Raw genomic sequence first — 21,893 nt, forward strand, 5'->3', positions numbered from 1 at the left:
ACCGCCTTTAAGGGTTGAGTTTCTTTTGATGGACATTCATACCAATGAATCCGAGCGCCTGCAAGTCGAGCGGGTGTTGAAAAGCATGGCTTTGAGCCAATAGCATACTGGAGGGGCCCAGTGCCATCCAATCACATCTCCCAGCACCGCCAATCACCCATGGCCCCGCCCCCGGCGCGTGACGTAGGTAGGGTGGGTAGCAACAGTTGCCCCGGTGAGGGAAACGGAGGCGCCATAGCCACGGTAGTCGTGGCGACCAAGCAACCCGGCAACGCGAGTCAACAACAACAACCGCCCGGCCGACCCCCACCTCCACCCCCACCCCCGGCCCGGCCTGGGGACCCTGGCACGTTTCGTCCCCTTCCTAACATCGCCTCTGAGACTTCCGTAAAGCCCTTCCGCGGACAGAAGTGGGAAGAAGCCGAGGTAACCGGGGCAGCCCCAGGGTGGTTGGCCGGGACGGGGCAGGCGGTGGGGCCCAGGCAGCGGGTGTCGCTGTAATCACAGCTCGGGGGAAGGGGCGGGCGATCAAAATGGCGTCGGCGACTGTCGGGACCATGGGGGAGGGGGCCGGGGCGCAGCTGGGGCGACACCACCCGCCCCCCAGTCCCGCGGCCCGTCCCCCACGAGGGGCGGGCGCTCGCAGACCAGCGGCAAGTGGAGGTCGAGCGGCCCGGGCGGGGGGCTTTTATATGTCGGGAGGTGCGAAGGGGCGGGCCCATGGAGGCTGGGCCAATGGGAGCGAGAGAGGGGCCAGGCGGAGCCAAGGTGGATGGGCGGGGCCATTCTCCCCCCCTACCCCCCCGCCTCCCGCCCGGGCGAGGGGGGGGGACACCCGGGAGCAGTCACCACCCTGGCCATCCGATCCCAGGAACGATAGAAGGCCGTCTATGCGGCGTCCCTTTTATATCTCAGTAGTTGTTTTTGGAATTTAGAGCTGGGACAAGTGCCTGCCACGTTTGAGAACTCAGTTTTCCATCCCGTAAAGTGGGGAGAATGGTTGCCATCTGACTTTCTTTGCATTCCACGAACCCCCTAATTCCTCCCAGGAATTTCTTTATGGTTCTCTTGAAATCCTTTCCCTTTGTTTCTGAGTGTGGTTGGATAGATGAGCTGTTAACTATAGTCTTGATTTCAACACTTTTCAAACTGCCTTCTCTCTGAGAGGAAGCCAAGGGGCCACAAAGTTTCTTGGAGAAGTGGTGACTAGGAGAAAACTTGGCCGTGGCCTGGAGGAGTCGATTTGCAGAAATCAAACTGCCCATGCCAGCGAGGATGATCATGAGTGACAGATACATCCAAATTGAAACTTGATTATTTCTCTCCCGACTGGGGCCTGAATCCTCTTGTGGTCCCCAGTCGGGGGTGGGGGTGGGGGAGCTTGTTGTGGTCTTGGGACTTTTTCCTCTACTTCTTCTGCTTATCAAAGTCTCCCCTCTGGAAATGGGGAAGAAAATGCGCTTGAGGAAGTTTCTTAGATTCATTAAGCCACTTCCCTTGGCCAGACACATGTTTTTGTGTGAAGTTAGTATCAACAAGGTCACATGTCACCAGGACATACCGGCCTACAGAGCCACGTGGGCAGGATCGAGTGTGCGGTCAGAGGAAAGGGCAAACCTCCACATTTGTCAGCGGTGACTCTTTGCAACTGATTTTTGGGGGGCGACGAAGCAAGATCTGCCAGCTTGGGGGAAGTTTTGTTTTGTTTTGTTTTTCAAGTAGCTAGCCAGGTCAAGTCTACTTTGCTTACTCTCCATCTTGCATTTGAGCTTGGTGTCTGCCTGTGAATCAATACACATCCTCCAAGAATTTGAAATTAGGCTGGTAGGTGGGTGGGGGCTCACCTCTCTAGGGAGCTTTTCTGGGCCAGACCCTCCTACCCTGGAGACAAGACTGCTTGACAGTTAAGACAGGTGAAGATTAGTTTTCAGTATTACTGTAGAAATAGCACATTACTGAGAAGATCATTAGTTCATACCAGGAAGGCTGACCTGAACAGTACCTATTATCTGGTCTGCTTAACTGAGTCTGCCTCCTCCACCCACCAGTAAGGAGAAAGTCCTGAGCCCAAAGTGTCATTTGACACTGGCTTCCTTCCTTTACTTGTCCTTGACAGTCACGTGCTTTTAGCTGTGTGTTTTGGGTGGGCTACTGAACTTCTCTGGGCCTCAGTTCCCCTCATCTAAGCTAAGCGGCAGTAACCATTTTAATCTCATGTTATCCATAAAATAACACATGTCAAGCACCGAGTACAGAGTGACTGCCCAAACTCTGCTAGCCTCTGCTGTCATTATGCTGATTGTCACTTCCTGCCCTGCTCTCCACAATCAACAGTCAGCATTTATTTTTGTCATTTTGGATTGAGGGACAGCCTTGTGGTTTTAAAGTTGACTGGCTGGGGTGTGGACATGGTGGGGAAGGTAGTCACCTCCTTTCACTTGGCAGGGGATGATCGGACAGATGCTCCTGGGGCCACAGCCTTCAGAGGCAGCTGGATGGGTGCACAGAGTTTCTGACTGGGTGGGTGCCAGGGGGTATCCCAGCTCGGGTAGCAGAAGGGTGCTGCTGGCCAGAGGCAGTAACTTTCTCCCCAGGTAATTGGTGGATTTCAGGCGGCTTTTTTTTTTTTTTTTTTTCCAGTGCTGGGGCTTGAAGTCAGGGCCTCATGCTTGGTAGGCAGGTGCTCTACCACTTGAGCCACTCTGCCAGCTCCCCTCCAGCCGCTCCTATCCCAGCCAGTTCATCATTGGATAAAATAAGAGTAAACTGGTGCTGGTGGCTCACTCCTGTAATCTTAGCTACTTAGGAGGCAGAGCTTAGGAGGATCGCAGTCCGAAGCCAGCCTGGGCAAATAGTTCTCAAGACCCTATCTTGAAAACCCTTCACAAAAATAGGGCTGGTGGAGTAGCTCAAGGTGTAGGTCCTGAGACCGAAAAAAAACAAAAACAAAAAAAGAGTTGAGGTTCCCTGGTGCTGGGGTGGGGTTATGACTCAGTGGTAGAGCACTCTAGCATGTGCAGAGGCCCTAGGTTCCATCTCCAGCACTACAAGAAAATAAATACATAAGTGAAATAAAGGAGTAGAGTTCCCAATGGGTGGCCATGAGTATTCCAGGAGCTGGGGTGGAGGGATAGGTGAGGCAGGCTGGCCTCCACCCCTGGAGAGTTTACCTTTCCAGTGCAGAAGGAAGAGAATCTATGAATAAGAAAATAAATAAATAGGGACATGCAGTGCCAGGAAGTAAATAAAATGAGAGAGCTTGTGGGGGGGCACTTGTCAGCACAGGAAGTGACACACGGTCTGAGAACTGAGCGATAAGAAGGAGCCAGGAGTAAGGGTGGGCGTGGAATCTGGAATGAATGCCACTTGGGAAGAAGAGGTGGTACAAAGGCCCTGAGGCAGGAGGAATCTGGGACATTCTTAGACCAACAGTCAGAGCCAGAAAGGGCCAAGAGGGGTTGGCTTTCTCTCCATTTCCTTTATTCTCTTTTTTTTTTGTTGTTGTCCTGGGGTTTCAACTCTGGGCCTCACACTTGCTAGGCAGGTGCTCTGCCACTTGTACCACTCTGCCAGCCCTTCTTTATTCTCTATGACCAGGGGTTTGATGACTTTGGGGCAGAAGTGTGACATGTCAGACTAGCTGAGGGGCCCTCATGGACTACAGAGGCCAGAATGAGGACAGGAACTTCAGGAATCCAGGCTAAAGTTGGTAGCGGCTCCAACCAACACAGTGCTGATGCCTATGGAGGGAAGTGCCAAGCTGTATGGTGTACTTTGGGAAAATAAGTGACAGATCTTATAAACTATTACACAGGAGGACAAGGGAAACACGTATCATTCTATCAAAGTTTCCTGTGATCCTGCAAGAGCAGTACTAAAGCCATTCTGTACACCAGGAAAGGGAATTGACACTTCCATGCCTTTGGGCGTTCCTTGCCCACAACATGAACCATTTGGTTGTAGAATCTGTCCCAGCCAACTCCAGCCCACTGCCTGTTTCTAGATGGCTGGTGAGCTAAGAAAGATGTAAATGATTGGAAAAGATCATGCTGGGTGCCAGTGGATCACGCCTGTAATCCTAGCTACTCAGGAGGCAGAGATCAGGAGGATAACGGTTTGAAGCCAGTGCAGGCAAATAGTTCACAAGACTCTATCTCGAAAAAACCCATCACAAAAAAAGGGCTAGTAGAGTGGCTCAAGGTGTAGGCCCTGAGTTTTACCACACACACACACAGAAAGATTTTAAAAATCAAAAGGTGAATATTTGGTGACATGAATTAATATTTCACGACAGGCAAAAATGCTATGCAATTCGAATCTGGAAATAAAAGGGTTTATTGCCATCCAACATGCTCCTTTGTTTCCATATTGTCAGTGGATAATTTTACACTACAGTGGCAGAGTTGGGCAGTAGCAACAGACAAAAAAACAAAACTATTTACTGTCTGGCCCTTCATAGCCTCAGATCTGAAAGAGTGGGTTCCAAATCATAGCCGTTGCCTTTGGAAACAGGTGCAGGTACTAGTGCTCTTTTTGACAGATTCATTGCCAAAGAATATACTGGTCCAGGAGGTCTCCTGTTTTATGCAACACCTGCCGTGAAGAAAGGGATCTTGTGCTGAAATATAGGGAATGCTGCCTGCTGTGTCCTTGTGTGGTTTGTGTAGGGAACACGCAAGCTTTCAACTCTCACCATCACCACTTCTCCCTGCCCCTGTTTAGAAGGAGTGAGGCCTACAGGTTTTGTGTCCCTAAAAGGAGGAAACACTGGCCAGTGTGGAGCTTTTAAGTTCCTTTCCTTGTGGACGGGGCCAGCTGCAGCCCCAGGACAACCTGCCTCAAATCAAAGGTGAAGAGGGGAGGAGATGTCACTAAAACAGGCCCCAGGCCATCTTAGACTGTGCAGAGGGGCCCAGCTCCCCAGGGGATGCTGATGGAAGTGCAGGTTGGATTCCCCCCTCATTGCCTTTCCAACGCCTTGAGGGTTGTGTCTGTCACCTTCCACCTCTGTCCCCACCTGGCAAGAATAGTTGTTGAATTAATAACAGCACTTGTCACTTGTCAGTGCTCACTGGGTGCTGAGCTGATCTCATCACAGCCCTGTGAACCTTGTGTTCTCATTAGCCCAGGTGACAGGAGGGTAAACTGAGGCGCTGAGGTCAGTTGGTTCATTGAGAGGCAGCACCTGGGTTCAGCAAAGCAGGCAGGTACCCATGGGCGACAGTGAGCCCCCTGGAGGCAGCCTCTTCATGCTGGCAGGAAGGAGTGTGGGGGCACAGGAGCTGGAGGGGGATATCTCCTTCCTGTGTGTGGCAGGCAACAGCCTCTCCCCTCTCCAACAGGCAGGTTCTTCCTCTGTCCAGATCCCCGGCAGGGCAGCACTGAGGCCTGTGCTTCACTACTTGGCAGGACACCCCAAGGTAGCCAAGATAGTGGTCTGAATCAAGCCCACCTCTCCCCATCTGCCCTCTCACAAGAATGGCCTGATCTGCCAGGGAAGGTGGCTCTGGGCTCTGCACCCTCTCCCAGTCCTCTCCTAGCCCAGCTAGCACGCTCAGGAGGCCGGGAGGAGCCCCCAGTCCTTCCTTTGTCCTCGGCAGCTGGAAGGGAGGCTGTGTGGGAGCACTTTTGTCTTTCCTGGAACCTTGTTACAGGACCCAGGGCATGACTGGAGCCAGCGTCATTTCCTGAGCCACCCTTCTTCCTTCCTTCTTCCTTCCTTCCATGCCTTTCTTCCCTTTCCCTCTGTCCCTCTCCTTCCCTCCCTCCTTCCTTCCTTTTCTCCCTCCCTATTCTCCCTCCCTCTCCTTCCTTTCCATCTTCTTTCTTCCCTCTCTTTCCTTCCTTTTCCTTCCTTCCGTCCCTTCCTCTCTTCTTCTCTATTCCTCATTCCTTCCTTCCTGCCTCCCTCCCTTCCTTCTTCCTTCCTTCCTTCCCTTCCTCTCAGTTCCTCCCTCCCCCCCTCCCTCCCTCTCTGCCTGCCTCCTTCCCTCTCGCCCACTACATTGCCCATGCCGGGCAAGCCTTGGACCACTGATGCACCCCCAGCCCTCACAGGCACTTCTGATGGGCCAGGCACTTAGCCAGGCATTGCACACCCGGTTGGTCTGGGCTCCAGCCTGAGCTGTACAACCCCACATCATAAGGCCTGCCAACCCCTGTTCCACACATGGGACGTCCAAGGCTTCCTCAAAGCCGCACACTAGGAGGTGTTCAAATTCGAGTCATGCAGCGGGCCCTGTCCAGGCTTGGTTCTCACCTGCTTGCTGGATATCTCCTGAAGTGTGGCATCAAAAGACATCCTAGATCCTGGGAGGGGCAGGATGGAGGACGGTGCCGTGCTGCCTTTGTGCCTCCTCCAGTGCTCGGGCCAGCTGCCGGTTCTGCTGCCCTAACTGGGACCACGGGCAGGTGGCCAGAGTCCCCGTGGGAACTACGGGGAAAATGCTGTCTACTACTGATAGAAGTAAATGAACCCCAGGCTGGGCGTCCTGAGTATGGCTGCGGACCGAGAGCTCCCAGTGATGGGTGGATTACACTGGTCACCAGCCTGGGTGTTTAATTTAGTGACAAACCCAAATGTGTGTGGGGGAAGAGAGGGGGAGAGGCTTGGGGTAGTCCACCTTAGCCTCAGTCAGCTCATCTGTAAAACAAGAGTGTTATTGTCCCTTGGGGCCACAGGGAAGAGGCCAGGCCAGATGAGGGCTCAGGCTATTGGCCGGTGAACAGTGCTTGTTTTGCTCCTCCACTCTTGGAAGTCCCACTATGGGTCACCCTGTGACTGTAGAGCTGCCTGCTGGTGGCATGGCACACCGGCACTAGAGGGTTAGCCCAGAAGAGCCTCTGGGTTAGCTGCTGAGCAGGAGAGAAGCCCGGCCCAGCCAGCCTCTGGGAGAGGGACCTTAGCACCTGAAAGTTGCCACAGCCTGAGGCCAGCACACGGTTGCCCTCAGCCTCAGAAGGGCACTTTCCCCAACCATGGGCTCCCAGACCCACACCCCAAACCTCCATGGCCACACACAGCTCAGGGGGAGTTTTGCACTCAGACACCTACTGGTGTCTGGCACCCCACTGGGAATGATGCTCAGTGAGAATCTACATCCAGATGGGAGGCAAGCGGGGCGTTGGCACAGCCTCGCTGGAGATAGCTTTCTCGTGCCTTCTCTTTCGAGCAGTAAGCTGACTGGTCAGGGGTGCAAAACATCAGGGTTCAAACTCTGACACTTCCTTGCTGTGTGGCCTGGGACAAAGGCCTTACCCTCTCTGAGCCTTAGCTCTTCATCTGGTCACCCAACCCAAACCCACAGATGATGTTGCTAACTTTAAAATGAAACAATGTAGCCTGGTTTTGGAGAGCTGACCTGGTGAGAACTGTACTGTTAGTCTCTGGCAGAGGACAGAGTCCCCCAGATGGGCCGAATTCCCCCATCCCAGGCCCAGGGAGGCATGAGCAGAGGTGGACCAGGGGCTTGAGGGCGGGATCCCTGCCCTGAGTAGAGGAGCACAGGGTACGCCGCCAGCCTCACCCACACCCAGATCCCCCACTGTGCCGGGTGGGTTATATCTGGCCACCAGCCGCGGATTTAATTAAGTTAGTGACGAACCCAAACACATCTCCAGGGAGCTGGGAGCCATCCCTGCTTTCCTCTGCCTGTACATTAATTCTTGTTTTTCCTTCTTTTGTTTTTTGTTTTTTGTTTCTCTCCCCCCACCCCTTCTTTCTTTGCAAGGAAGAGAAAAAAAAAAAAGCCTTATTTATTATCATTTCCCCACTGTTGGCATGGCAACACAAGCCTACGTTACGGAGCTACAGGCAGCCCCACAAGCATCCCAGACCCCCCAGGCCCCACCCCAGGCCCAGCCGCCGCCACCGCCACCCCCAGCCGCTCCACAGCCACCTGCTGCCAGTGCCACCCCCCAGACCCAGTATGTCACTGAGCTGCAGAGCCCCCAGCCCCAGGCACAGCCACCAGGCAGCCAGAAGCAGTACGTGACGGAGCTCCCGGCCGCCCCCACACCCTCACAACCCACGGGCGCGCCCACCCCATCCCCTGCCACCCAGCAGTACATCGTGGTCACCGTCTCGGGTAAGTTTGCGTACGTGCTCCAAGTGGGGGGGCTCTCAGAGTAGTTTTTGGGAACCCTGCATCCTGGGTGTGGGTGCTAGGGATGCCCAGATTCCCGGTGGGAATTTGGGGCCATCTCTGGGGAAAAGGTAGGCCAAATGGGGGGCCTCTGTGCTCCCTAAGGTCTGTCTTAGGACAGCTCTTAGGCTTGTTTTGACCCCGTCCCCTGGTGAGATGTCATCAGAAGAGAGGACTGGGCGGAGAATTTAGTGGGCAGACTCTGTGGAGTCAGGCTGCCCAGTGGCCCCATGGCCTCGCTGTCTCAAGTTTCTCCATCCATGAAGGGGCTATCAGCTTCTCACTCCTAGGGAACGTGTGCCAGGTGTTCACAGCAGGCCGACCCAGACTGGGACCTTGAGGGCTGTTGGCTGGGGGCCTGGATGTGTCACCCACCTCCCTCCATGGGGGGCAACCCTGTCCCTCCTGGTGGATCCAGGGCCCTGCAGGACTGTGGGCCAAGCAACCTCAGGAGGAAGTGACGCTCTCACTGTGGCCCCTGTGAGCCTTGGAGAAAATGACCAGGGACTTGGTTCACAGTGTCCTCAGAGCTTTGGGTTCCTCTTTGGTTCCTTTCAGGGACTGACAAGGCAGAGCGCTGGGAGGCAGAGAGGGGACCACGGTGACCCTCCAAAAGACAAGGAAGGAGGGTGGGGCTCCAAGCCAGGATGGGCTCTGCCTTTACCCCCTCCTTGATCTCCCTTTCATTCTCATTTTGGACTCATCATTGCACTTGGCTTCAGATCTGGTCATCTTGAATTAGCCTGTGTTCCCCGAGTTTTTCAGACTAAACATGGCATGCCGTTCTTAGAACCTGGCAGCCTTCTTGCTTGTTTGGGAGCGTGGGTCTTTGTCTTGGCTGACTCGGTGTCAGTGGGAATGAGGCATAGCTGGGCCTCAGGCTGCAGAAACCGTGAGACCTGCGTTGAAGCTGGCCTTAGTCCTTTCTGGGGTGGAGAAGGACATGAAGGACCTTCAGGGTTTCCTGGAGGTTCTGTGAGGGGCAGGTCAAGATTGGGTTGGGGGTTGGAGCCAGGCACGGCAGCTCCCACCTGTAATCCTAGCTGTAATCCTAGGAGGCAAGAGATGGGTTCAAGGCCAGCCTGGGCAAAAAGTTACTAAGACCCCCATCTTGACAACAACAAAAAAGTCAGGCATAATAGCATGCACCTATAATCCCAGTTACTTGAGAGGCATATGTGGGAGGATCATGATCTGGGGCCAGCCCAAGGCATAAGTGCAAGACCCTCTGAAAAAAAACTACAATTGTGCCAGGAGCTGGTGGCTCACACCTGTAATCCTATCTACTAGGAGGCAGAGATCAGGAGGACTGTGGTTCAAAGCCAACCTGGGCAAATGGTTTGTGAGACCCTATCTTGAAAAAACCCTTCACAAAAAAAGGGCTGGTAGAGGGCTCGAGGTGTAGGCCTTGAGTTCAAGCCCCAGTAACATAAATAAATAAATAAACAAATAAAATTGAGAAAATGGAGAAAAAGTCTGGGGGTGTGTGACTCAAGTGGTAGAATGCCTATCTAGCAAGCATCAGTTCAAACCCTAGTGCTGCCAAAAAAAAAAAAAAAAAAAAGAAGGAAAGACTCCTGACTGGGGACAGGAGGACTGGAGAGTATCAATATATGTGACAATCACTGTGTCCTGTGGAACCAGGACAGATGGGGCCAGGGCCCTGGGCAGCATCTGGGCATGCCTGGCAGTGTCTGTATGGAAGGTCTAGTGCCCCCAGGGACAGTCAGAGGCAGGGACACAGTGATACTTTATCATATGTTGGCATGAGAGCTGTGCTCAGCTCTCCCTGCCTGTGTGGTCACCCCACTGCCCCAATTCAGGTCAGACTGTGAACAGGACCAGGCCCACCAGGCTGCAAAATTGCTGCTTCCAGCACTATGCAGTTGACTCATGACATTCATTTTGTCACTCGTGTGTTCCCACTTTCCCTCTACCCTGCCTGAGCCTGCACTTACTGGGGACAGGGTACCAGCAGATAACACCTCTGCATCTGCTCCTCAGGAGTAAGCCCACTGAGAGCCTGTCCCAGGCCATTCCCGCAGGACCTGCTTCCCCCTGCCCCAACCCTGTGTCACTCTGTCCTTTGAGGTCTTTCCCTGTAGCCTATAGATGCAAAGGTTCTGTGTTAACCATGGGCCACAGGTCCTCTGCCTGTGCAGCTGCCCTGGCTGCTTTGTTTCCCTTTAAGTCAGATTTCCTGCCATCCCATTCCCTACACCCACTCCCTCTTCCCCCATCAACTTGGGTCAGGGGCCCTTTAGCCCCTGTCTTGTCAGATTCACTCCTCATTTTGGGTCCTTGTCATCCTTGACCTCTGCGCTCCCCTCCTATCCTGGATTGTTGGTGGCTTCTAGGAGCCCATGCTGCCTGGCTCGCTACTCTGATTATTTTTAGAGATGGAATCTGGAGAACTGTTTGTCCAGGCTGGCCTTGAACTTGGACCCTTCCAATCTCAGTCTCCCAAGTAGTTAGGATTACAAGTGTGAGCCACTGGTGCCCAGCCCGGTCACAGCTTTTGATGGCTACATTGAGGACTCCACTCAGAGCCTCAGCCTGAGCCACAAGGTCCTATGCCCAGACACTCTTGACCTGAGGTTGAGCTGGCCTCTCACCCAGCATGGCCAGATGGAATTCTGAATTGTTCCCCTGTTCACATCCTCCCTCTGAGATTTCTCTATCCATGCAGTTCAGGATGAATCTCAGCTCCTGTCTTACTCAGCCGTCTTGGCTCTGCCTCTAAATCCAACTAGGACTGGTCCAAGTCTGCCCTGCCCACGACCACACCCTGCCCAGCCTCTACTTTGCCCTCATAGCAGCCACAGGGAGCCCATCCACAGCTCTTTTAGGTCCCTTTTTTCCTAGTTTGACCCAGGTGACTCAGGGCCTAGGTGTTCCCAGCCCTTGGAGAGCTGGTCCTGGCCTCCCACCCCAACAAACAAACAAAAGAAAACACAGGGATTTTTTTTGTTTTTTTGGCGGTACTGGAGATTAAACTCAGGACCTCAGACATGCTAGGCACGCACTCTGCCGCTTGAGCCATGCCCCAGCCTGACAAAAGGATTTAAAAAGCCACCAGGCTTGGCCATGCCTCCTGGCCTTTGTACTCTGGTGCCTTCTGCTCAGACTCCCCACTCTTCTGCCACCTGTACTTCTTCAGGTCTCTGCTCAGAGCCACCTCCCTGACTCCCCACCGTCCCCCACTCCTCCACTCCTCCACTCTGTCACTCTCTTCCTCCTTTCATTTGCCTTTTTTTTTTTTTTTTTTTTTAAGACAGGGTCTTGCTGACCTTCAATTCCTCAGCCTCCTGCTTCAGCCTCCCAAGTGCTAGGATTATAGGGATATGTCACCATGCCCAGCCACACCTTCCTATTCTGGACACTTACCACGACATGAAGTGATGGTGATGATGATAGTACCAGTGCCTGTTGTCCTCAAGGGGAGGCTTCTGTCCACTAAGTCTTTGTAGAATGACTGGTGAACTTGGGCCTGACCCAAAACAGCCCAGCCTAGGATACCGCATGACCATCATATCCCATCATGCCCCTGAGAGTGCAGGGGGTGTGTGATGTGGCCCTCTTGTGCCTACCAGAGGGCTCTGCTCAGCACCCAGGGCATCCATCTGGTCCTGGGTCTCTCATGACTCAGGGACTGGGGTCCCCAGGGCAAGTGTCTGGAGTAGGCATGCTGCTTCAGGCCCTAGAACACCCCAGGCCTTTCCTTCTGCCTCCTTAGTCCTTAGAGGTCAAGGCCACAGCATGGCCTTTGAGTCAGTCAGATTCAGGCTGGACTCCACTTGCTGTGGGGCCGGGATGGCATGCCACAGAGATGGTTATGTGTCAGCCTTTTCCAGTGGTCCTGGGAGATTTCATCTCCCCGATGCTCCCCATTCCAGCAGGAGCGAGCCTGTCCTTGGAAGGGTCACCTGGCAGTGCTTCCTCTACTGGTTCAGAAGGAGGGGAGGGTGGATGCTGTCCTGCCCACAGGCCTCTCCCCCACCTTCCCTGTCTGCTGTCCAGGTTAGAATCCCTTCACAGCCTGGGCCATGTGAGTGGTCCCTGGGGGGAGGGCAGGGGAACTGACACTGGAGAAGGCTATAGGGAGCCACCTGGGACTGCTCCAGAGCTGTGAGCCATGGGCAGACCAGGAACCCTGGGAGGCCACAGAAGGGCCTGGATCTAAACCAGGAGCTGTGTGTCCATCCAGGCCTTGTGTGCTCTGCTCTGAGGTGCCAGGGAAAGGAAACAGGTCTCTCTCTGGTCAGGACGGCACTGATCAACAGTTCTCATCCTCTCAAGCCTCCAGATTGTCACCCAGAACCTAAGGTGGAAGGAGGGGAGCTGTGCTACCCCAGTAAATGAAATTGAGCCTGGCTGAAGGGAACAGGATGGTCCAGAGGACGACATGGCCAGCCATGCTTCCCCGCCACCCTCTCATGTGGGGCTCTTGGGAGACCCAGAAAGCTGTGTCCAGAACAAGGAAGTAGAGGGGCTGGTTAGCACCCCCAGCACAGGTGGGGAAACTGAGGTCAGCACAGAGACAGGACCCTAGGGACAGCAAGGGTGCAGACCCACATACATCACAGGAGCCCCTGTCAGGAACAAAGGAATAGGAGGGAGAGAGCCAGGTGGTCTGTGTGTCTGTCCTTGGGGAAGAGAGTGGTGGGGGACCCAGGGACACAGCATCTAGAGCCTCCGCTTGTGTCCCAAGTGGCTCACTTACATATGAGTAGCCTGGATGGGGAAGCTGGCCCGGGAGGAGGGACAGCCCACGCATCAGAGACGTTGTTAGACTCAGAGACAGGAAATTGGCTGCAGCTTCCTGACAAGACGATGGTGGGGCCCCATGGCCTGTGCACATGCCCAAACTGGAGCTGTCAGACAGACAGGTGTCCCTGCTTTCCCTCCCCCTCCCCCTCGCCACAGCACATTAAGGTGGAACCCATGCCCAGACAGGGATGTGCACACAGGAAGCCCCTCTCCCAAAGGGCACACCCACCTACTCATCTCCATGATGTGTTCTGGCCTGCTCAGTGACAGGTCGGTGTGTGTGTTGTGGGGTGGGGGGTGGCCTTGAGGGCCACCCAGAGGCGGGAGACAGACTGCTTTCCTCAAAGGCCTGACCTCAGGAGGTCCCCAGCTGCAGAAGGTCCCACTCAAGGGTCAGCCTCAGGTTTTACAGTCCATCTGGAGCCAGGCAACCCACTTCCCCCATGGGTTTCCTTAGTCAGGCGCCACCCCTCAGGCTGAGCCTGGCTCCCTGAGTCCCAGACAACCCAGGTGTGCCGGCCCCTCACGTGATTCTGGGCCAGCTCAGGTTTCTCCCAGAGGGGCCCAGGCAGCGAGGGCCTCTGCCAAGGAAGATTCCAGCAACACCTGCAATTGGCTGCCCAGACATCTGGCCTAGCAGGCCTGGGATTGTCCACATGCCAGTCCCACATGGGATCACAGGAGGCTCTCCACACACTTTCTCTCACATCTGGCAGTCCCCACCCTCAGTACACACTCATGTTTTCTGCCCTGGACTTGGCCTTGAGGTCCTCACATATGCCCCGGCCAGGCTCCTCTCCTGTGTCTCCCTCCACAGGTGAAGCCAGCTCCTCACTTTGGAGGCTGTGCCCCATGCTGGGATCCCCTGGGTCTTGAAAAGGGGTCAGACTGTGCACCCTCTGCCCAAGTCCTCAGCCCAAGCTCAACCAGTGGTTCTGGGTTCCATATGTGGTGTGAGGGAGGCCTGTAGCTTGGCTGGTCAGTTCCCAGCTGAGCCAAGCAAGGCACTTCCTGTCTCCTGGTCTCTGTTGCCTTATCTGACAATGGCCAAGAACTCTTGCTGGCTCTGCCTGCTGGAAAGAGGCCGCACAGTGCCTCGTAGTGTCTGTTACCATATCTTCAGTCACTCTTGGTTCCCACAGGGGACAGGGAGGGTGGATGACCCCCTCAAGACTCCAGGCAAGCCCAAAGAAGGCAGAATGAGGCCTTGACTCCTTCCAACAGCTCCTTGAAGCAAGGACAGCAGGTGTCCATCCCCATCCTCCTTGGCCTCTGGACCTGCTGGGGGTCAAGCCACATGGAGGGGACAGGGCAGATGGTATCCCAGCTTGGGTGAGGGTCTTCTGGCCAGTGCCTCCTGAGGCTGCTGTCCTCCCTGCCCCCCTACAGCCTCGTTAATCACTCAGCAAGATGTGCATGAAATTTGACCTCCCCATGCCTGATAGCATCTCCGGGTACCAGCCTCCCTCCTGCCCTGGATGCTGCCCCAGCCCCCTTGGGCAGCCCTCTGGGAGTAGAGTGTTTATCCAAGAGGGCATGAGGGAGTTCTGCAACCACCCAGGGGATTAGGTCCCCAAGGTTGCAGATATAAATCTGCCTGCACACCCTGCTGTACCCACAGAGGTGGGCCTGCAGCAAGGAGAGCCAGGCAGGCCCTGGGTGCTGCCAGAAGGGGGTGGGGGAGCGGGCGGGCGGGCACCATGTTCTATGATTGTCTCTTTCTGGCTGCCTGTCAGCGTGAGTACTTGCCCCAGGCCCCCTTGGTACCCCCACCCCACACCGCTGGGCACAGGGAAGTTGGAACAGAGCAGGTGACTGCAGGTCAGTGATGTCTTCCGGGGACCACTCCTCTGACCACCCTTCTCTCCTGGGAAGCCAGGGGTCATTTGGAGAAGGTGCCTAGCACCTTAGTCCTCCCTGAGCTGCCGGAACCCTGTGGGATGTAGTCCGTCTGCTGCTACCCACAAGCCCTGTATGATGGGAACGGGTTCAGCCCTGGGCCTCTGGGGCATCATGGCTTCTCACCCCCTCTGATCCAGCTCAGGACAAGGAGGGTGTGGATACTGCTTCCAGATGTCAAGGACGTTGGAATCTCCTAGCTTCACCACTTCACCATGCCCTGGCCCCATGGTGGGCCTGGCAGGGGGCAGACAGGGCTTTTGGAGTGGCCAGGCATTGAGGGTCTAGGGTCGGCGTTGGACTGCATTGCCCCTCAGATGGGCTCAAGCTCTGGGTTGGGGTAGAGGCAGTGGGCAGAGCTGACCTGGCTGCCTGTCCCCACAGAAGGTGCCATGCGGGCTAGTGAGACTGTGTCGGAGGCCAGCCCGGGCTCCACGGCCAGCCAGACCGGCGTCCCTACTCAGGTGGTTCAGCAGGTACAGGGCACCCAGCAGGTACGATGTAGCCTTCCCCTGGGGAGGGGCTATAAGGGGGCAGTGTTGGCGGGGACCTTGGGGGTCTTGCCCTTCCACCTGCCTTGCTGCCAGAGCCATCTGCTCACCTGGTCTTATTAAGATGTGTGCAGCAGCCACCCTTGACCTGCCAGGTGGGCCTCCCTGGGGAAGCCACCCTGGCTCAGCTCCTTCTGCTTATCCCTGCAGCGGCTGCTGGTCCAGGCAAGTGTGCAGGCCAAGTCGGGCCACGTGTCGCCCCTCCAGCTCACCAACATCCAGGTGCCCCAGCAGGTGAGGCTTCCCTGCCCAGCCTTTCCCAGGGTAGATGACTAACCCCCACCTGCTACCTCCCCCACAGCTTGCTTGGACCTGTCCTTGCCAGGATAAAGGACCGAAGCCCCATCCAGGGAGGCTCCCCCTCCTGGCTCTCAGCCATGGTCTCTATAGGGTGGGACCAGATCTGTCAGAGACACCTGAGGAAGGGGCTCAAACTGTCCTAAGAGAACTGAGGATTGATGACATTGGTAGCCAGACGGTGGCCTGTGGTTGCAGCCACCACATCCCACAGCAGAGAACCCGAGCCAGCACAGGGGACTGAGGGTAGAATTGGACAGAGAACCATCAGGGTTTTGCTCGTGGTGCTAGGTGTGGAACTAAGAGCCTAATGCGTGCTCAGCATCCATTCCCGCCCCCACCCCCATCCACCAGCTCAGTACTGTCAGATTTTAACATGAGGACACACTCCATGTGGCCTGTGGAGCCACAAACTCCTGCCCTGCAATGTCCTGGCTCTAGAACCTTGGAAAAGCACTTTTGCCATCTGGACCCTCAGTGGTATGCCCTGCTGCATCAGGGCTGACAGGAAAGATGCACTTAGGACACTGCCTGGCACTGCCAAGGTGCTCAGTGAAACTGACCAGGGGCTTAGTGCTAGAGCATGTGCCTAGCAGGGATGAGGCCCCGGGATCCATCCCCCAGCATGGAAAAAGAAACCACCCCACCAGGCTGTCTTGTGATCAGTGCCCCTTTCCCTTCCTTGCTCCAGGCTCTCCCCACGCAGCGTCTGGTTGTGCAGAGCACAGCGCCGGGCAGCAAGGGCAGCCAGGTCTCGCTGACCGTGCATGGTACCCAGCAGGTGCACTCGCCCCCCGAGGTAGGTGGTGGCCCCATCAGATGCCCTTCCTTCCTCTCCCTGGCTCAGCCAGGTACTCCCACAGCACACTAGGGGCTCCCCTTCCCTGAGCTCACTGGCTCCTGCAGGGTCCTGTCTTCCCACTCCTTCATTGACTCTGGGTGTGGCAGTCACCACTTCATTCCTGCTTGGAGCAGAACAGGCTTCAGGAGATAAAACGGCCTCCTCTGCCATCTGCAGTGTGGATAGTGTCCCTTCCTATGTGGCCTTGGATCACACGGGGGTCCTTGGGAACCCAGAAATACCAATACCAGGGAATCGGAGACAGGCAAGCTGAAGGTTGGTCAGAGCAGAGGTGTCAGCATGAGAAACTCCGGTAAGATGCTCAGGCTCAGCCGCTGACTACTGTGCGCCTGTGTTCAGACTCTGGCTCAGCCTCTGCACAGGCCTTCAGCCTCGAGTCCAGAGTTCCTTGTGTGTAGAAGAGCGAATGACTTCCACGACTCATCCGCCCTCTGTGAGAATTACAACTCAGGCTCATCGGGTGGGTGCAGCATGGTCCCAGAGCAAGCATGGGATGCTGTAGCCAGCCCACCTGTAACCCCAGGCAGGTCCCCTCCCCGCTGCACTCAAAGTAGTGCATGGCCTGGCTGGAGCCAGCACAGTGCTAAGTTAGCTACCACTGCTGTCATTACCAGAACCTTTGAAACTTGGCCCCAAGAACTCCTCAGAGGCACCTATGGCCCAGCCCAGGCTTCCCCAGCCCACCCTGCCTCATGTCAGGGCAGGGTGCCTCTGATGATGGAGATGGCAGGGGGCCTGAGCCATGGCCTTGGGAGAACCCTTGCTGGGGGTGATGAGGCTGGTGCAGGAGGTAGGCAGGCATCTGGGTTTCTGAGTGCAGCCCCTTGCCAGGTGGTTGAGCTGTATCCCCACTGACTGCCTTCCTCTCCAAAGAGCCCCACTGAGAAGGGTATTGAGGGCCCAAGCTGCCCCAGAGACAACCGGACTAGCCCTGACCTGGTCCCATCTCCTTCTCTTCCAGCGGTCACCCGTGCAGGCCAACAGCTCCACCAGCAAGACGGCCGGGGCCCCTGCAGGCACCGTGCCACAGCAGCTGCAGGTCCACAGCGTTCAGCAGAGTGTCCCCGTCACCCAAGAGGTGCCTGGCCAAAGTGGGCAGCAGCAGGGGAGGGGGGTCCCAGGCAGTCGGCCTCTGCAGCCACCCCTGGCTGTGTCCGTGGCCTGTGGGAATGTTTGGTGTGCACCTCCACTCTCGAGTTCAGGGTCATGGGGTGGGAGGTGCTGTGAGGACAGCTACATGCCTCCCTCAGGAGCAGGCCCTGCGAACAGCTCTCAGAACCCTTGTTGGGGAAACCTGGGGCCAAGTCCCTGCTCCAACCTCAGGTCTGAGGGAGAAGCCTAGCCTCCAAATTCATGTCCAGCCTTTAGGGGAGGCCAAGCTCTGATGCTGCCAGCCACGGCAGGTTAAAAGGCAACAACTGCTGTCTGCCACCTACCTGTCTGTTATGCTCAAGTTGGGAGATCCCATGCCCCTCAAAAAAATCAAATGAGAGCTGGGCGCTGGTGGCTTATGTCTGTAATCCCAACAACTTGGGAGGCCGAGATCGGGAGGACCTTGAGTTGACGCCAGCCCATTCCTGAGACCCCATCTTCTTTTAACCAGAGCATTGCAAAGACCTTCATTCAAACCCCAGTCCCACCAAAAAAAACCCCAAACAGATGAGGGTGGGTGTGATGGTGCATGCCTGTAGTGGTGCAGTTACTCTGAAGGCTGAGGTGGGGTTGCTTGAACCCAGAAGCTGAAGGCCAGCCTGAGCAACACACAACAAGACGCCATCTGCAAAACTAAACACCCAACAAAACCAATGCCATGCACTCTGCCCAGACTCGCAAAAGCAGATCCCCAAAGGACTGGGACATATTTCCCTGCCCAGCTCCAGGCCCCTCTGAACCTCCAGACCTGGGTTCCTGCCCCTGTACCACCACTGGGCACAGCCCCCACCTTTAGCGGCTGTGCCCTCAGGATACCAGCATCTACCTTAACATCACAGTGAGGACAGTCCTCACTGGGCGCAGGGGCATCAAAGACAGCCCATGGCATCACCTACTTCTCTGCACTCTGGGGAGCCTGTGGAGAGGGGTGTTTTGTGCCTGTAAATGGGTTTGAACCTGGAAGGCCTTTGGTGCCTGTCTCGCAGTGGAAAACGGCTGTCTGGCTGGGGAATGACAGCTTTTCTGCTTAGAGGGCATGCGTGCAGTGCTGGGTGCTTCCCGGGATTTAGTGGCTGCCGTCATTCCCTGGTTACCACAGTTCCCTCTCTTCTCCTCTCCTTTCCCAGAGGTCCGTGGTCCAGGCCACCCCACAGGCGCCCAAAGCCGGCCCCGTGCAGCAGCTGACTGTGCAGGGGCTTCAGCCGGTCCATGTGACTCAAGAGGTGGGTTTCTCCCGCACAGCTTCTCTGCGACAATCTGGGGCTCATCCTGGGCTGGGAATGGAGAAAGCAGTGCCCTGCCCGAGGGAGGGAGTGGAGCCACTCAGGAGCTGGGGCGCCTGGAGCCTTCAGGGCTAGGCTTTGGGTGTGACTATGGGCTGCACACGCGGTCCTGGATCGTTCCCCTTCTGACACCTGGCAGATCAAGGCCCAGGTTTTGCTAAGAGGCATCTGGGTTCGAATCCCGCTTCTTTCTGGCGTGGCCTGGGTCAGTTCCTGCCCTCCCTCCCTGGGACCCCGGGCGGGGATCTTCACATACGCAGCAGCCCGGCGGGCGGCCAGACCTGGACCCCCGCCCGCGGTCGCCCCCGGTGACCCCCCAGTGTCTCTGTTTGTCCTCCAGAGCTCAGGCAGTCAGTTTCCCGCTAGGAAGGCAGAGCAGCGAGAACCCCGGCCCACGCCGCCGCCGGAGCCGCCGCCCCGGCCGCCCACGCCCGGGCCTGGGCTCCAGCCCTCGTGCTGCGGCGAGGCCCCGCGGCTAGGCAGCCCCGAGCCTCCGCCGCCCCAATACGAGCCGGTGGAGCAGTGGGTGGAGCTGGTGGGCGTGCTGCCCCCGCACCTGCTCCTGCCGCAGCAGAAAGTGGTCCTCGAGCCACTACCCGGGCTCTCGGCCCGAGCCAGCCCCGACCAGAGGGTCAGGATCCAGAGAATCCCCCAGGTGCTAGTGTTCGGCACCGCCGCCACGGCCCTCAAAGTAGGTGGCGACGCAGGGGCGGGGGGCGACGGCGGGCGGGGGCGGGGACGCCCGCCCGGCTGCCCACCAGGCCCCGCAAGCCCGGTAGACCCGGCCTCTGCCCTGCGGGTGGTCTAGGGGCCGGCTCCGGTTCCCTAGCAGATCCCAGCCCACCCCTGCAGACTAGAGGGGGGCGGCGTGGAGGTGGGGTGTTCAGAGCCCGCCCCCCAGGCGCTGTCAGTCCTTCCAGGTTCTTCCCACGAACTGGGCCCCAGGCTCCGCCCCTAGAATCCTGTGCGGGCCTCCAGGCCAGGCCTTGAGGCCCTGTCTGTGGTTCCAGACCCTGGCTGTAGCCACACCTTGTTCCTATGCTAGGCTCAGCCTCCAGGGGCCACCCTTCAGGCCCACTGTGATACCCTGGCCGGGGTCTCTCTGCTGCCTAGAACCCCCACCTCGGCGGCTCCTGATGCGGCTCTTCTCACTCCCCCGGCCTCAGCCGGGGCCGCACAGCCTGCCCCTGGTCCCGCCCAGGGTGTGGTGTTCTGGGCCGGGAGAGCTGTGGCGGCGGCCAGCCCTTTAAAGCAGAATCGAGGGAGCCGGCTCGCCCCGACCCTCCGCCTGCCCTTCCTCCCGCCCCAGGTGCAGCAGCTCCAGCAGGTGCCCGTCCCACACGTGTACTCCAGCCAGGTGCAATATGTGGAAGGCGGCGACGCCAGCTACGCGGCCAGCGCCATGTGAGTGGGCAGGGGGGGCGGGGCGCAGGACACCGGGCCCCAGGTGCAGCCCCCAGCAGGCCGCTGGCCTTCAAGGCCCAGATGGACCTTCCCCGGCGAAGTCAGTAGCCACCAGGAATGGGCAAAGCAGAGGGGACCCTTGCCTGTTGGGAAAGACACCGTCCCATAGCTTAGGGCTTAGGAGTCAGGTGGACCTGGTCTCATGGTTTTATATGTGAAAAAAAATCATATATATGCATATATATACACATGTATGTAGAAAAGTATATATTTATATAAGATAAAAGTTTCTACCCAATAGGGAATGGTTTTGGTTTTATTTTTCGGCGGTACTGGGAATTGAACTCAGGGCCTCTGGTTTGTTGGACAAGCCCTCTACCACTTGAGGCACACCCCCAACCCCTTATATTTTTTATTATATTTTTGACATAGGATCGTGCTGATTTTGCCTGGGCTGTCCTTGAGCTTGAAATCCTTCTCCCTCCCCCTCCCAAGTAGCTGGGATTGCAGGTGTGTACTACCATGTACCACCTTACATAATAATGTTAAACAATTCTTTCAGTTCTGACCCCCATCCTTGCCCCAGAGGGGACACTGTGACCTGTTTATTTCCTCCCAGAGGAACTCTGAGTATAGAAACTTTCCCCTTTCCTGTTCAGAAACAGAAGCCGTGCACTGTGCCCTGTGTTTCTTTGCCAAGCCATGTATCTGTTAGCACTTCCCTTACTGGCCCACATGGGTCCCTGTCATCCTTTGTAAGCATTGTGCAGAGCCACCAGGATACTGTCCCTTCCTGGGTACTGCTCAAGGACCAGCACTGGTGTCCCCATGTGGCAGGTCATGCCAGGGCTCATGCCTGTTTCAGCCCAGGCTCTGGCTCTCCACCGCAAGTCCTCCCCACACCATCCTCCCGTCCCCTGTCCTCCAAGTAATAATTCCAGGATTACAGTTATTGTTTCAGTTTCTAGAATTTCCATCTGCTCGTCTTCATCTGATTTTTTTCTTTCTATACTGCTACTTACCCTTGTGGGCACAGTGGCTCACAGAGAGTTGCTAGCACCTGAATTACCATCAGTTTATTCCCACCGCTGTTAGTTTTTTCTCTGGGCAATTGGCCACAGCTAGCAGGGGCCGAGAGGCCATTCCAGAGAGGAGGTTGCCCCACAAGGCCACAGGGGATGGAGCCCTAGCCTGGGCTGGCTCCTTGCCTTCCTAGTGCCTTGTCTTTAGCGCCTGCCTGAATCCCTCCCTGCCTGACTGGAGTTCATCTCTTCCCGGAAGTTCTCGGGGGCCAACCTTGCCGTGGCAGTGTCTTCACTCTCCCCTGACAGATTGCTACCTGCTTCCCAGCCCTTTGCTGTCCTGGACCTCTCCCTGGCCAAAGTACCAGCTCCTGGCTTCCTCCCTGGCTTTGTCCAGGGACACATTTGTGCATTCACTTAGCATATATCCTCTGGAACAACCTTTTTGTTTGTTTGTTTGTTTTTATAGTGATACTATGTGAGCTAGCCCTGGGTGTTTGTTTTTTTTT

General features: G+C 56.3%; 1 protein-coding gene across 2 annotated transcripts in view; it reads left to right on the forward strand.

Moving 5' to 3' along the window:
- Window positions 1–14: 14 nt before the first annotated feature.
- Rfx1 (regulatory factor X1) overlaps window positions 15–21,893 on the forward strand; it is a 32,017-nt gene continuing 10,138 nt past the window's right edge. The window contains exons 1-8 of one of the 2 annotated variants that reach the window (XM_020155982.2): window positions 15–426; window positions 7,735–8,087; window positions 15,198–15,307; window positions 15,515–15,598; window positions 16,353–16,460; window positions 17,485–17,601; window positions 18,803–18,898; window positions 20,268–20,362. In XM_020155982.2, coding sequence (XP_020011571.1) covers window positions 7,781–8,087; window positions 15,198–15,307; window positions 15,515–15,598; window positions 16,353–16,460; window positions 17,485–17,601; window positions 18,803–18,898; window positions 20,268–20,362 — 917 coding nt within the window. In that variant the 5' untranslated portion in view covers window positions 15–426; window positions 7,735–7,780. Of the gene's footprint in view, window positions 427–7,730; window positions 8,088–15,197; window positions 15,308–15,514; window positions 15,599–16,352; window positions 16,461–17,484; window positions 17,602–18,802; window positions 18,899–20,267; window positions 20,363–21,893 lie in introns of both variants that reach the window. The other variant, XM_020155981.2, reaches the window with a different exon arrangement.

This window comes from Castor canadensis, chromosome 14 (genome assembly GCF_047511655.1).
Source record: "Castor canadensis chromosome 14, mCasCan1.hap1v2, whole genome shotgun sequence".
NCBI classification, from domain to species: Eukaryota; Metazoa; Chordata; class Mammalia; order Rodentia; family Castoridae; genus Castor; species Castor canadensis.